General features: G+C 52.9%; 3 protein-coding genes across 3 annotated transcripts; all 3 read right to left on the minus strand.

Annotated features, from left to right (window-relative positions):
• Window positions 1–796: 796 nt before the first annotated feature.
• Window positions 797–3,889, minus strand: QC763_112400 (uncharacterized protein). Its single transcript, XM_062907824.1, has 2 exons — window positions 2,713–3,889; window positions 797–2,658 (listed from the first exon to the last, which is right to left on the minus strand). Exons 1-2 carry the CDS (start codon window positions 3,346–3,348, stop codon window positions 1,114–1,116), a joined length of 2,181 nt encoding a protein of 726 aa, XP_062770805.1. The 5' UTR covers window positions 3,349–3,889; the 3' UTR covers window positions 797–1,113.
• Window positions 3,890–5,799: 1,910 nt separating this feature from the next.
• Window positions 5,800–8,082, minus strand: QC763_112410 (uncharacterized protein; the record flags this gene model as incomplete). The annotated part of the gene is made up of 1 exon (XM_062907825.1): window positions 5,800–8,082. One exon carries the CDS (start codon window positions 8,080–8,082, stop codon window positions 5,800–5,802), a length of 2,283 nt encoding a protein of 760 aa, XP_062770806.1.
• Window positions 8,083–11,444: 3,362 nt separating this feature from the next.
• On the minus strand, window positions 11,445–14,143 carry MEX67 (nuclear mRNA export, poly(A)+RNA binding protein). Its single transcript, XM_062907826.1, has 2 exons — window positions 13,301–14,143; window positions 11,445–13,245 (listed from the first exon to the last, which is right to left on the minus strand). The coding sequence occupies exons 1-2, from the start codon at window positions 13,715–13,717 to the stop codon at window positions 11,731–11,733; spliced, it is 1,932 nt and encodes a 643-aa protein (XP_062770807.1). The 5' UTR covers window positions 13,718–14,143; the 3' UTR covers window positions 11,445–11,730.
• Window positions 14,144–14,519: the final 376 nt, after the last annotated feature.

Here is a 14,519-nt window from a genome sequence, read left to right on the forward strand (position 1 = left end):
ACCTCTCTCCCTGTCAACGCGGCAACTACCTACCTAGTCGAAAGCGATGACAAGGCTGCCCAGACCGCGTCAACGATCTCCTGTTTGCTGCTGGGTTTGTGAAACCTTTGCGATATCTCCGAGCTGGTGGTTACAAGCTCCAAGAGAGTTGGGTAGTTCTAGGTGTGCCCCTCGAGCTCTTGTCCCATGCTAAGGAGGGGCACTAGGGGCAAAGTGAGGGCGGACAGTCATTTGCCACTTCATGATGACGACGCTCCCTTTCTTTCTCGGTCCACTTCATTGCGCAGTTGTGCAGAAAGACCCCCAGGAAAAGACCAAGCTTTCTTATCTGATTGATCATCAACACGTGGATAGCGCATACATGCTGTGGTGCTATGTCGCAATGACAAGCGCTAGTGTCAACTTATTAGAGCATAAATGCTGCGCATGTGAGTCGTATTGTACTACACAAAGCGCAGCAGAAGAATGATAGAGAAGTAGTATCGCCGCGCGTTTCTGTTGAAATCTTGAATCATTGTCATTGTCATTGTCATTGTCATGGCCATGGTCGTGGTTATTGCTATTCAAGATTGCCAGGTCTTGGTAGGAGAGCACCCACGCTCCACAAACCACCACATCACCCGCTTCGGAGACATCAAACCGGTCTCCGAGCTCACCGACCGCCGATGCCGTCTTGCCGTCTTTTCAGCTTCCTCGGTGTTGACAGGCCGGTAGACAATGACATCGAGCCCTGACGATACAAGCCAGGTGGTAAACGAGACATAAAAACAGATAGTTAACGTTGATAGTGTATTTTCCTCGTCCTCCCGTTGGGTATCTCCTACTATGCGCCTGCTCTTGGGTTCTCAGACGAACAAGGCGTACAAACCCCCAACTTCTACACAACACATAGGCATGTGTAGATTCAGTGCTGATCCTGATTGTACATATAGGTAATATAAGCAGACATGAATGCCTAAACGCCTGTCGTTGTTGAAATTTCCATTCGCTCATGTTGCAGATGTCATGCTCCCCGACCTTTGCCCAAATTATCGCAACTTTTCCTTCCGAGATATGATCCCGCGCCCGAGTCATCAGATAATAACCGTATTGTAAAACGTATTGGATGCTGGATTAGGCACCCCCAGTCTCGGCCAGCTTCTTCTCGGCCTCTTCAGCCCGCTTATTAGCTTCCGCAACCTGCTGCTGGAGCTGCTTGATATACTCAATCGCCATCTCCACTGTGCTCGCCTTGCTATTTGGCGCACCGCCATTCCTCTCTCTTTCCTTCTCCTTCTCCTTCTCTTTATCCTTACTCTTATTATCGCTGCTGCCTTCCCCTTCACTGTCCTTTGGTGGCTTTGGCAGCAAGGTGGCAATCTCTTGTAACGCCGAGTTGATCCGATTCCGCCGACCTTGCTCGGCAATCTTGTGAGATGTCCGCTTGGACGTGAGATTGGTGGAGAGCTCGCTGGGGTATGACACACCGGGCACTGTGTTTCCCTCGAGGATCCGCTGGTAGTTGGATTTGCTGGCAAGAAGTTGTGACGCCGTCTCCTCAAGGTCTGCTCCGCCCGGCAGCAATGGTTTGATGTTGGGTGAAATCGAGATCTTGGGCCTAAGAGCCGGCGAGACAGGAATCGAGCTGACACTCCCCCGCTTTTTGCTGTTTCTTGGGAGGAGCTGTGGTGTCCGCTTCGCTCCATATCCCGAACCAGGTCCCAGCTGTGGGCTTGCTGTGGCTGAGACTGTTCCCGATGGCCTTACCACAGTGGGACCCAGTGAAGGTGATGGCAATGGTGCAAGAGATGGTGTTCTGGATGGTCCGGCATCTTGAGGGGCTTGTTTTGGTGTCGGGGTGTCGTTGGCGTGGCTGGGTGGGACATTCACGTTGGAAACGGATTCAGGCAACTCAAATAGCTCGATATTTTCGGTATCGACCACTTCATGGCTGCTAGCCCTGCTAGCTCCAGCCACGGTGGTGTGGGTGCTCGGCGAGCTGAGTTTCATCAGAGATGCTGGTGTGGCAGGTGATGCCACGCCAGGCCTGGGTGGTTGAGGAGCAATGACCGGAGCTGATCCGGTATTTTGAGGTGCAATGTAAGGAGAGGGCTTCGCAGATCGTGGTTTGGGGAGCGGGGGCGGTGGCATCTCAGTCTCGATGGGTGTCATATCATTCAAGGCTTCTGGTGATATCGAGCCATCCTCTGAATCTGTCGGCCCGGTTGTGGTCGATGAAGATGAGTTGTGCATCATGGATGTAGGCAACGGTTGATGATCTTGACCCTGCTCTGCATTCTCCATCAAGTCACTCAGAGCTTGCGAGTTGAGGCTTGGTGTGGTTGCCAGTCGTTTCCTGAGGGGCTTCGAAATTGGCGACTGCTTCACGCCCGCCTTTGCCCTCGCCTTGGCCGCATTCTTCCTCATTTTCTTGACCAGGTCTCCCGGTGTGCCGATCGACATGGTCCCTCCAACGGCGTCGAGATCCATATCCGTGGGCGAGCTGGTTGTTAGGGGTCCATGTCTTTGCTCAAACATGGCTAATGGGTCTGTTTGGGCGTGCAGGGCAGGTGACGTTAGTGGGCTAAAGTAGGCTCCCGGAACAGTAAATTGGGATTCGACCGAGAAGTGGGTGTCCAAAGGCGTGACGGCGGGTGAAACCAACGGGGTGAAGGACATCTGAACGCCGTCAGCAAACCTGTTGGCTGATCCGGGATACGGACTTGAACAAACATCAGACTGGTCCTTCGCTCTCTGATACCTATAGTCTACGGCCTGCTGTGGGTGCTGCTGTTGATGTGGGTGTTGTGTTCGGTGTGGGTGCGGGTGTTGCGGCTGCGGTTCTGTGACATTCCGCTGGGCATAGAAAGGGTTGGCAGCTGGAACCATCTCCAGACTCTGTGGTGTCGGTGGAATCATGCGGTTCTGTTGCTGATGAGCGAAGAAGGCTGCGTGTTCTTCCACCTGCCGCTGCTGAGCCTGCATCTTTTGCTGTTGAAGAAAGTGAATTTGGGCGTCAATGCTGTTCACAATCGTCTCGCTTGGTGTTGGAGGCGGCATCATGGTGGTGGGTATAGACTGGTAGGGACCCCCCGTTGTTGTGATGGCTGGCACCTGATGCTGCATCGCTGGCATCGATGGTGATAGGAGCATAGGCGCATCGCTTCCTGTCATTGGGGTGTCCAACTGCTCGCGCCCGGGAACCTGCAGCATGTGCGCGCCGGCAGAGGACTGGAAACCTTGGAAATTGTAGTCGATGCCCTCTGCCAGGTTGTTCATGTTGGTCATGTCCAGATATTGCTGAAAGTCATCTTCGGCCGTAGTGGTATGAACGCCATGGTCCCCAACAGGCCACCCAGAAGAATCCATTGCGGGTCAGGCTGTGTGTGCCACTTGTGTCTGATGATCCGTGGGTTGTAAGACACGATCTGGCGGGCGGGATATCTTAAAAGGCCAAAAAGGTGGTTGACGGATCCGTCGCGCTTTCGTTTTTTCCAGTCTTGGCGAGTTCTATGATTCTTTCCTTGCTCCTGTGTCCCAACACGACGGACGATGCCCAACTTCTCGTTCGACTTCAAGATGGATACGACAGTGGCGTTCTAGTTGCGCGCTCAGGGGAGAGTCACCGGCTCGGGTAAAACCGTTATCGTTAAACGGCCTTGAGCTTTCGGCGGGCGGGATATCTGTATCGTTCTCGGGCGAGCGGTCACGGAACGGGAAGGGCTCAATGGGCACGCAACAGGTGTCCTCGTCGGGGTCGGTAGAGCGCAGGGCAGCACCCGTCGCGGTTGGGTTGAGCACGGCGAAGGGTCCACGAAATTTGTCTCCTAGTGTGACTGGCTGCGACCGACGTTGAACGGCAGACTTTCAAAAGGGTTGCGGCTCCGAGGTGTTCTGATAGTGGGGGGGGGGGCCACAGATTGAAATGGAAACCAAGTCCGCTATGGTCAGTGCGCGCTGCCCCACGATGTTTGTCTCCCACACCTCGAACCCCCCATGTCCTCTCTCCCACTTTCCCCCGCGCCAACCAGCCCCAAGCAGCGCTTCCGGAACGGCAGGTGTCGCGCTGAAAGCTCTGACGGGTATTAAGTAAGGCCCCCAAATAATCATTACCTCAACTTCCCCTCGAGAGCCTCCCGACGCCGGCCACACTCACACCTGGGGCTCAACACTAAGCCGTCCTCCTATGGGGCGACAAGCCCTTGGCCATGCCCTGGAAAAATTGGTCGAGCTGATGAGGCCCATGGCAGTTTCATCGGCAAGCTACGGCAGATGATACCTCTTCCCTCGACCCGGAAAGCTTGAGCTCGAGTTGGTCAGGCACCATCTCGATAGAGAATAGTGCTAGAGCGGTGGTTGTCAGGGTCTCGAACAATTTCGTGGGGGTTAGATAGATGGGTTAGATGTATGCCCCTCTGGATCTGGTCAATATTCTACCCGTAGGTATTCCGAGGTGGCTTTCCCTCGTGATCTGCATTGTACCACATGGTTGTGTGCCTTTTCCAGACATGTGCTCGGTAAGATTAATGTAGACATGGCTGCCGTGCTCCTTGGATGTGCATGATGGTTGAATTTGAGGAAGCGAGGGTGTTCCTGGGTGATCAAAGCTCCACCTCTTGCATGTCAACTGCAGGCGTTGAATAATGAATCCACCATCACATCGGGAAAGCCTTCAAAGAACCCCACGCTTGACAGGTTCAAAGTTAGGGGCTGGGCCAGCGGGTTTGCCATTGCGGACTTGAAAGTCAGCTTGTCATCGGAGCGCGTCCTTCGTGAGAGGTGTTGGGGTGAACAGCTTCTTCTTCTTCTTCCTTTCTGGAAACATGTTTTTCTAGATTCATTGACCGAAGGCCCTAACCACCCTGAATGTCGCGAGTGGCGCACCCTCTAGACGTAACGAAGGTTGCATTTCCGGCCAACAACTGTGGTTGCTTTTTCAATTCCCGCTCCAATCTCGTGGGTTTAGTGCTCTGCCATGTGCCTAAGGGTTCCGGCTTCTGCCGTAGTGCGAAAACAAGCTTTTGATGACTGATGTAAACTCAGCCTGGAAATGGGATTTGCCTTGGACGCGGGTAACAGTCAAAAAGCGGAACGCGACTGGAACTTTGTTACTAGTGAGAACTTTGGGCCTTATTACTCAGGACATACAGCTATGATATTTTTGTGTTCTACTCAACGGCCAATTATAGACCAAAGAGCCCAGTCCTAAATACAATCCACACAATATCCAAACATCCCTCATTCCTCTCTCCTCTGCTCTCTGCCCCCTCCACCTCACCCCCATTCAAATATCCTTCCACCCATGGCTGCCATTAGCAACCGTATTGCCCATTGAGCATGTCCAACGCGATTATTGGAGAAAAAAAAAAGAAGATTTTTAAGGTAGAAAACCAAGGAGCGCCACAGCCATGACCAGATAATCCAGTGAGACTGATGAGAGGGTAATAACTTAACAAAAAAAAGAAAACACAGTGGTATCATCGGATCTTATGAAGCGAAGACCCCTCAAAAAAGACAATACTAATGACCAAACCCGGGTCGCCAAAGCAATGCTAGCAGTGTTGGGTGAAGAAAGAGAAGAGAAAAACCAACAGCCGATTGTACAGAGCGGAAGAAAAATGCCAAAACAAAATATGCACAGTGTAAGAAAAAGTAAAATGTCCGGTGATTTTGTGAGCCCAAAAGGAGATCTAAATGCGAGTGTCCACGGCATCCAGGACCAGTAGATGATGGAAGGAGGCATGTCGTGGGTATCAAGCGTCATAAAGATGTTTTGGTCGTGATAGGGGTCGTGGCGCGGACGCAGAAGTGTGTTGGACTTTAGCCAAGGTTGAGCCAGCTCATATCATCGCGTACAGCAGATGGCTGCTTGCGCAGAGACGCCGGCTCAGCAGGGGGCTTGGCTGCAGAAGCTGGAGCGAGAGCCGTGGCGTAGATGCCAGTGTTCGATGAGTTTTGTCGCTCCATGCCCCAAGGCCGGTTGTTGCTAGCAGTAGGATCCCAGGCTTCATGAACAGACTCTGGAATGCCGCTCGAATAGGCCGACATGGAGAGGTCGCTCACCGCGCTGATCGGACGCCCCGTCTCGATCTGAGCACTCATGCCTTCGTTGAACTTGGTGTTGTTATATGTGGCGATGGTGGGGCTATGAGAGTTGACACGGCTAAATGATAGACGAGGCTCGTAAATCTGAAGGCGAGGCACAGTAACGCTGTCCTGGGTCATACGGTTCTGCTGATCACTGTACTTGGAGCTCCGCTCTGAGTGTAGGGTAGTCCGCTGCGAATTGTTCTTGGTATTCGAGCTGCTGCTGCCAAAACCGAGCATGTTAAGCGCCGAGCCTCCAGACCAGTAGCGATTCCAACCAGAGCTTCTGCGAGTGCTTTCTCGCTTGTCCGTTGTGGTCAGGTTCCGTGGTCTTGGTTCAGCCGTCTCGGTAGTAAATGATACGCCTTTCTCGTCCCGCATGGGCTGCGGGGATGGCGCCTCGGGAAGGATGGGCTTGCTGATTGTGCTCTTGAACGCTCTGAAAACGCTGTCTTCAGAATCGCGCTTACTGCCGTTGCTGGACTTGCTGCCCTTGCGGCCTATGCCTGGTAGTCTTGGCTTACTCTCACTAGCGCGACCCATGAGGATGGCCATGGAAGAGAAGGAACTCTTGGAGCCTTGAGACTGGTGTCCCCGGAATACCCCAGCTGGACCCTGACCGAAGGCAAGGCTGTCCTTGGCGTAACCAATACCGTTCTTTTCGCTTGAAGACGCGCCGCTGGATCTTCTATTGTGGCCAGCCTCTGTATGAGCCTGCTGTCTCGTGCGTCTCCGCAGGCAGAAATAGAACAGACCCAAAATGAGCGCCAGTCCAAAGACAGACCCAAGCACAGCGCCGAGGATCATGTTGACGTTTGAACCGGAGCCACCAGCCACAGGAGCGTCTGTTTCGGTTGGGGTTGCCGTTGCCGCAGCGGCAGCATCGCTAGTAATCGTAGCCAGCGTCGAGGATGTCGATGTGGAGAGTGTCGCAGTTGTCGAGGTAGCAGTCGTCGAAGACAGCGTAGTCGATGATTCTTCATCATCCAGAGAAAGAAGTCTGACTTGACCAAGCATTTCTGTGGCATTCTGCCAAGTATTCGTCGTCGTGTCAAACATGGCTACCGGGTCCTCACTATTACCACCGGCAATCACAACCATTCCATCAATATCCTTAGCCAGGGCGAAGTTTTTTCGCATTGTTGTTGGGGCGAGCGATGAGTTATACGCCGGCCAGTTATTCAGTGTTAGTGGCTCAGATCTCCGCCTCTGCTGCCTGGCAGCACTCCGCGCCCTTCTCCTGGCGGACCTCTTGGTAACTGGTGCGGCGGCTGCTACTGGCTGTCCTGGGCCAGTGTAGAGGATAGTCCTCCTCACAATGTTTGGTGACTCGGTCATGTCGAAGGTGAGCAGGTTCTGTGACCCATCGGCGCCACCCAGAAGCACGGCCTGAACTGCTGAAGCATCTTTGAGTGGTGTTGCGAGCGTTGCCCTAGAGTCTAGCCACTTCCCCTCCTGGTTATTGAAGAGATAAACCTGTTTGTTGTCGGGATTACCACCAAGCATAACAGCTTCGTGAGTAGACCAAGGCAACAGAATGGGCTTTACCGCTGGTGGCGCCCATGATTCGTGAGAACGAATAGTATGTGGTGCGGCTGCGCCGACGGTGAATGTCTGCGATGATGCTTGACCCTCTGAGCCACCACCATATACCAGAATAGAGTCTGTGCTGTTGAGGTAAACAGCGCTGTGTCCTGTCCTGCCGCTAATATCGAGGGTATCCACGGGAACGTTCTCCCATTGACCGGTCGAGAAGGTAAACTTCTGAAGCCCCAGATACTCTGGGTTGCCCCCCTTTCCTCCAACCACAAAGAACGCCGACGTCGCTGGATTTCCTGTTGTCGAGCCGACGCAAGCACCACCCGTGACCTTCTCGCCCTGAGGTAAAACCTCCCACTCGGCACCTGGTTCGAGCCTCAAAGACTGAAATGCGTCGGCCGAGTATGTGTAAAGCGTGTGGTCGAAGATGACGGAACACGCGTCGTTCAAGGGTGTCTCTGGCTGAGGGAGAGACATTGTGATTGTGTACCCGTCTCGTCAGTCGCGGTGATGAGCGACCTAGAGATCAATTACTTCCTTCGAGTTGACAAACGTAAGAAAGGGTGGCGATGGTGTCCTCCGAGTTACAAGAACATGTCGAGTCCCGTCCTTTTTACTGTCGATTCGAAGGGTGTCGAGTCGTTGGGCAAATGTTTACTTTGGGGAGCAAGATGAAGTGGTTGCTCCCAAATCGAAAGAATATCAAAACCAAGGAGCCCTGGAGAAGGATTGGCACAGAGAGGCACGGTGTTTGATCCGGACTTTTCCTTGAGCTGCTGTGGTCACTGTGGCACACTCTGCACAACCAGCAACACGGAGAATAAAATGATGGTGATCTGGAAAGTTGAGGGCCGGCCCTTGCTGGGGAGCAAAAGAGGATGATCGACGGAACAAACTTGTTGCTTTGTTTCCCGACAAAACGGTGGTCGATCGTGTCGAGGAAAAAACAAACTCGTCTCCTTGGTTCCCGTCCTGAAAGGGGGCGTTCGTGTCGCAAGATGGGGAGAGGGGGGAACGTCTGAGCGTATGTGTTGTTTCTCTCAATCAAAGCCAAGCTTTGGTGACGAGAAAAAACTGAAGTTCTGGAAAACTGTGCCGGACGAGTTTCAACTTTTCCCACTCACGATGAAATTCGCAACTCTCAAGAGGCGAGCAAAACGACAAACGACGACGACAAACACGCGAAGCGAAAAGAGGAGAGAAAGACGCGAGAAGCAAGAGACGGAGAGAGAGAGGGAGATTGGGAGACAGCCGGCCAGTGTGACCGAGACATCGGGCGAGGACCGCCAGACCGCACCACAGAGAATGAACTCGGGGAGAGTCTGACCAGGGGAATGGGAGCCGGGGGTTTGGTCGAATCAGAAACGCCAATGGAGCTGGCAGGGTGGTGCTGGACCCTCATTTGTAGCCCATCATGCGAGTGACCTTCAGTCGCATGCAACTGCAGCGGGTCAGCCATGTAGCGGGGGCTCGTGAGAGACCTTGTCCATCTTGCGCAAGGGGGGAAAGGGGTACAGGCGCAAACAGAAATTGGCCAGTGTGGTGCCTCGAGGCCTGCAAATCAACGACAAACCTCGGCTTCGACTCTTCCATCCCAATCTTGGTGTTGCACAAAACAGCCAATCCAACCATCCCAGACCGCGAAATTGTTTCTGATGGGGGCATTGAGGATTGGATTCACCATGGTGGAGATGGTTTAAGATGATCCACTAGCACGTGTGGTTTGGCCGTTTGTTCTCCAGTTTTGTCGAACAACCGACATCGAGAGACAGAGGGAGCAGATGTTCTCCGTTGAGTCGTTGATGGAGACTCTTCGTTCACTTGAACTTGTCACCTCGTGACTGATGATTGGAGAGGCGTTCGTGTTCGTCCAGTCTTTTTCCGTGTCGGCCGCTCGGCGGGGAGATCGCTTTGGTGAACCAAGCACAAGGTGACATGGCGCTGAGGCTACCACCAAATGGTAACCCTGCACTTGAAACGCTAGCCTCCTGGCAGTTCCCCTGGCGCTAACCCCAAAACGGCTCGAGAGGAGAACGTTGAACGAACCCCACCATGCGGCCCGTGGCCTGTGGCTTCTCGGTGCTCTTCAAGAAAAAAAGAAGAAATGGAGTCGGCTCGAATTGCTTGTTTGCAAAGGCTTGTCTACTATGATGTCAGTTCCATGGATATACACTACTGTAAATTTTGATCTTCCAACATGTGTTGCAAGTGCAAATCTCTAGTCCTTCTATGATCAGGACAAGTGTAGCAGTGTAGGTACCAGATAGCTGGAGTGGCTGACCGGACCTTGATAAATGACCCCTCCATCAGCAGCGGCGCGGCTCACAAACTCCAAGGCGCATTCAGGCACAGCGAGATATCGGAGGAACTTTCTCCTGAGATACACATCAACCAGCCGGTCATCATTTATAAAAAAGAATCAGCATTTTCCACATGTTGGGATCTACGTGTAAAGATCTATATAGACAAGTTCTCGGCGGCGCGCCTTATAATGATCTATCAATATACGGATCTCATCTTCCAGACCAAGATAGATGATATATCAGAGCGCCTCAACGCTCTAGTAACCCCCCCTTTCTTGAAAAACCTGTATTCTTTCTCCCTCTCATTTCGGTCCAGTTCAGAATGTTGCCATCACGCAGCATGAAGCCAGGATACCCTCAAATCGGTGTCCTTGTCCTCCATAGCCGCCTGGTGAGGCCCAAGAGACCAGCCCCTCCAAGCATCCCCACCCTCATCGGTGATGATGACCACGGTGAGCAGCAGCATCCGGCGGTACGGTCACGACCATGATCGGATAGACCGACCGCTTGAAGTGGCCACTACGGTCCTGTCAAAGATGCATAGGTTACCAGCTTCAGCCGCCTGAATGCTGCACTCTCTCCACCTCAACCTCTGCGTGTCACCCATGCATGTCATCACACAAGCACCTTTTTCACACAGGTAGCTAAATCGCTCCTCACTCCAAACCTCTCTACATCTCCATTCGCATCAGCAACATCACTTCACACCCAATCAACACCCCCAAGCTTTTTCACTAGGTAAATATCAAATTCGAGTCACCACACCACCCCATCACCTGTCAAAACCGCCTTCCTCTGCCTTCCCCAATCTATACGCGCTGGAATGCACAAAAAACCCAAAGTAGAAGCGGGAATGCAATGCACGACAAGTACCCCAAGAGATGCAAGATCCAGCCAAATGTATACCTTACCTTATGCATTCCTCCCGTTGGAAAAAAAAAAGGCGGCGTCAGTGGCTTGCGTATTGTTGACCAATCGACCCCTCCATTGATATGCTGCTTAAGCGCCCACGGCGTCCCTCCCTCTTGAACCGCCGAGGAAAGCATAATTTAACCTTTAAACCGCAGGACCCAGTAGATACTCCCCAAGACAAGTGGTTTTGTGATATATTATGCTCGGAAGCGCCTATGGCGACGTCACGTTCTAAAAGTTTTGTCCATGAGGTGATCGCCTGGCTTAGCTTCAACATGATTCTCTGCAAGCGCCACATAGAGTCCGATGTAAAAAGCATAAGCTGTGAGAGTCAAGCACACAGTTACAGTCACAGGAACCAGCCAGAAGAAGCAAGTACAAAGAAGAAGTCGCTTTAAGCGACATATATGTAGAACTTTATTAACCCGTCTCCCCAAGTCCCATTTCCATATTCACCACCACCCCATGAGTTGCAGTCTACAAGTTCCTCCCCGCTTTGCCCAACCAGAATGAATCGCTATGTTATACAATGACAGAAAGTTTTTTCTTGCCTGTTCCCCCCCTCCCCCCCCAACCCCCCCAAAAAAATGTAAAAAGAAAACACCATGCCTGCATAAAAGCCATCCCCCGTGAACGCTGATGTCAGCTCGTAACATCCGCTGGTATCATTGTAGAAAGCACCAAAAAAGTGCCCGTTTCCCAAATCTCAAAACTCCAATCCGTGCCCAGTCGTCGTCTTCCGCCGACTGACCAGGGCATATACATACACAAGTGCATTGTTGAACCCAGAAAGAAAAGAAAAGCCCCGACTCTACATCCACCTCATTTTCGCTCCTCTTTGTTCCTATGTTGCCTGTCATTCTCAACCGTAGCCTGGTTAATGGATTGAAACCATCATCGCGGGTGCTATCTAAGCAGGCGCAGTGAAGGCAGCAGGCGGCAAATTGGCCCGTTGCTCCTCAAAAGACTGGAGAGCAAGATCAAAGTTCCAATTGGCTGTGCCGGATAGACAAAGCTCCGAATACTGGGCGTTCATGCCGGTGCGCCTCGCCAGCTCTTGGATAAGCTGGACCCTGGTGGCATCGTCGATGACAGGCACCGCAGCCACGACCGGAGCGACGGGAGCAATAGGCGCAGCGGGAGCACCGGTGGTTACTGGAACAGGAGCGGCTCCGGCAGCCCGCGGCGTCCATTTGTGGATAGTGAGCTGGTCACTGAGAACCCGATAGGGGTGAGGGGCGCCTGGTTTGCTGGGCCCGAGGATGAAAGAGCGGGAAAAGGTACGAGTGCCATAAAGCTCCTCGGTCGTATCAGCTTCTTCAAATTGCCCGTGGACGTTAATCATCAAGCCCATCGCGAAGCCGTGTCCCGAGGGGTCCGCCAAGTGGGGGAACGTATGGCAGTCGATAATCCACAGTTCGGGCTGGTCCAGAGTGGCATGACGAGTGGCCGGCAGCGACCTCCACATCTCTGCAATGAGCGAGGCGCCGGTGAAGAGACGCTGGACGACTGCTGGGTTTCGGCTCCCTCCAAGCTTTTGAATGTTTCGGGAGTATTTCATGTAGGGTTTCCACTCAACGTCACGGCCGGGTTCAGGTGTGGCAGAGAGCGAGGCCACGGACTCGACATCGTAAAATTGCGCAGCCAAGGCCGGTCGGTCGTGGTCGTAAAGCTGGAAGAAGGACCGCAGAAAGATGCTGGCAACGTTGTTCTCGCCGTCGCGGAGATTAGAGGGCAGCTGGGCCAACGGCTGTGGAGTCATCGCCCTCAAGGCCTCAGCAGCCTCCTGCGGACTCCGGACAATGTTTCCATCCAGGATTTGCAGGCAAGGGAACCATTGGGTGATCTGCACGGCGTAATCGGCAACGCCGGTGACGGGGTTTCCGACCAGGTAAAGCTCTTCTAGATAACGGAACTCCTGCTTCCATTTGGCAATCGAAGAGAAGGTCGCGAGCCGATTGTTGCTTAGGTCGAGCCGACGCAAGTGTGGCAGCGAATAGGCTAGTGTAAACACCTGGTCGACGTCCGAGATCTCGTTACGAGCAAGGGAAACTGACTGGATGCCTTGCCTTTTCTCCTCAGCGGTCTTGAATTGCTCGCCAGCGACATGAATGATGGCCCTGAACGACTTTTCAGCCAGTGATTGGGAACCGACTGCGCCGAGATTTCCAAGGATGTCGTCTGTTCCGAGCGCTGACAGATCAAGAAGTTTCTGCTCAGTATTGTATCGCTTCGCCAACAACGCAAGAAGCTTCTGTCGGGTGTCTGCAGCGTCTTTTGAGAACTTGGTGCCAGTAGGGAATGGCTCAGTGGTTTCCTCGATGGTGATGGGAGCACCGGCGTACTGGTACCCATTGAGGTGCATAATGCTAGACACGTCGTCCTTGTTGGCTTTGACCCAGACGTAGTCGCCATCTAGCACACCCTGGTGTATGTTAATATATGATTAAATTCAAGAAGAAAAAAGCAGGACAACATACTCTTCCCAAGACGATCTTCTTATCCTTATCAGCCTTGCGCTCAATGAATTGGAGAAGTCCCTTGACACCGCCATCGGAATTCGACGCGGCCTTGCTATTCTTGACACCCAGGATCTTGAGGGTGGTTTTGGCGTGCTTGGATCCACCTTCGCCAATGTAGTTCTTGAGGTTCTGAGCTAGACGCGAAGATGTTCTAGAACCCCTCGTAGGCGCTCCTCTCGCAGCTCCTCTGCCGCGAGTTCCCCTGCCGGACGGTCCAGTTGGTGGATTGGAACTTGAGATCGGCGCGCCCATGGAAACATCTCCATCACGATCGGTTCTGGTGGCAGCTCGATGTTTAGCGACTCCGCCACGGGAAGCTCGAGCTGTTGGCTTGCGATTATTGCTGCCGCCGCGAGGACCAGTAGGAGGGGCCATCGTGATTGAGATCGGAAGTTGCTTGAGAGTCGCGGAACTGATCTGCAACAGACACGAGTTTGGTCGTTTGCACAACCCTGTGAGATAAAGTCGCTCGAAAGGAGAGCCAGAGGCGGAATCTGTGGCTCAGGTTTTTGCGCCGAAGTTGAGAGTTGTGCGAAAGAGGAAGCGGGGCACTGGTGGTAGGTACCGGTAGGTATCGCTTCGATAAGGCTTCGGTCGACTGACTCGACTCTCGCTGGCTGACAGTGGAATGGCTGGGAGTCGCCACAAGCGCGAAAAAAAACACCTGCTAGGTGAGTGAATGTAGTAAGGTTGGCCGAATGTTGGCTCGGCTAACAAAGTGAGTAGAGAACCAATATCTCAATTTTGGTGGTGCTGGTTGCGTCACAAAGAGAAGTAGGTGTTGTTGTGGTTGTTGTGGAGCTGGAACAAAAAGATGGATCGACTTTCAGTTGGCTGTGACCGCATACCTGCCACAAACCTTGCACCAAGTGGGGTTCTGCCTGGGCCAAGGGCCCACCGTTCCTGGATAGTCAACCAATCGTAGCTTTTGCCGATGCTCCCGTGCTGGGTGGCTTGGCAAGTTTGCTCACCCATTGACACGTGATCTGGTGTATCGTCGCGTCTTGAGTATGAACAATAGATCGCGTCTTCTTTGGAGACGATGCACCTCACTTCCAGGCCAGACAGGACCTTCAAGATGACATAAGAAACAAAACGGCAGACATTCCAAGCAATTCGGACACTCGTAATGACAGCAATGGTCGGTTGGTTACCCTTCGATAGATCACCACACCTT

This window comes from Podospora pseudopauciseta, chromosome 1 (assembly GCF_035222475.1).
Source record: "Podospora pseudopauciseta strain CBS 411.78 chromosome 1, whole genome shotgun sequence".
Lineage (NCBI taxonomy): Eukaryota > Fungi > Ascomycota > Sordariomycetes > Sordariales > Podosporaceae > Podospora > Podospora pseudopauciseta.

Excerpts from the sequence above, each read along its gene's own strand:
- QC763_112400 (XM_062907824.1), bottom strand. The coding sequence starts at position 3,348 with ATGGATTCTTCTGGGTGGCCTGTTGGGGACCATGGCGTTCATACCACT. Across the intron at positions 2,659-2,712 it reads GAGCGAAGGACCAGTCTGAT|ATGTCCTTCACCCCGTTGGT; the intron begins GTTTGTTCAAGT and ends GACGGCGTTCAG.
- MEX67 (XM_062907826.1), bottom strand. The coding sequence starts at position 13,717 with ATGGCCCCTCCTACTGGTCCTCGCGGCGGCAGCAATAATCGCAAGCCA. Across the intron at positions 13,246-13,300 it reads AGAAGATCGTCTTGGGAAGA|GGTGTGCTAGATGGCGACTA; the intron begins GTATGTTGTCCT and ends AACATACACCAG.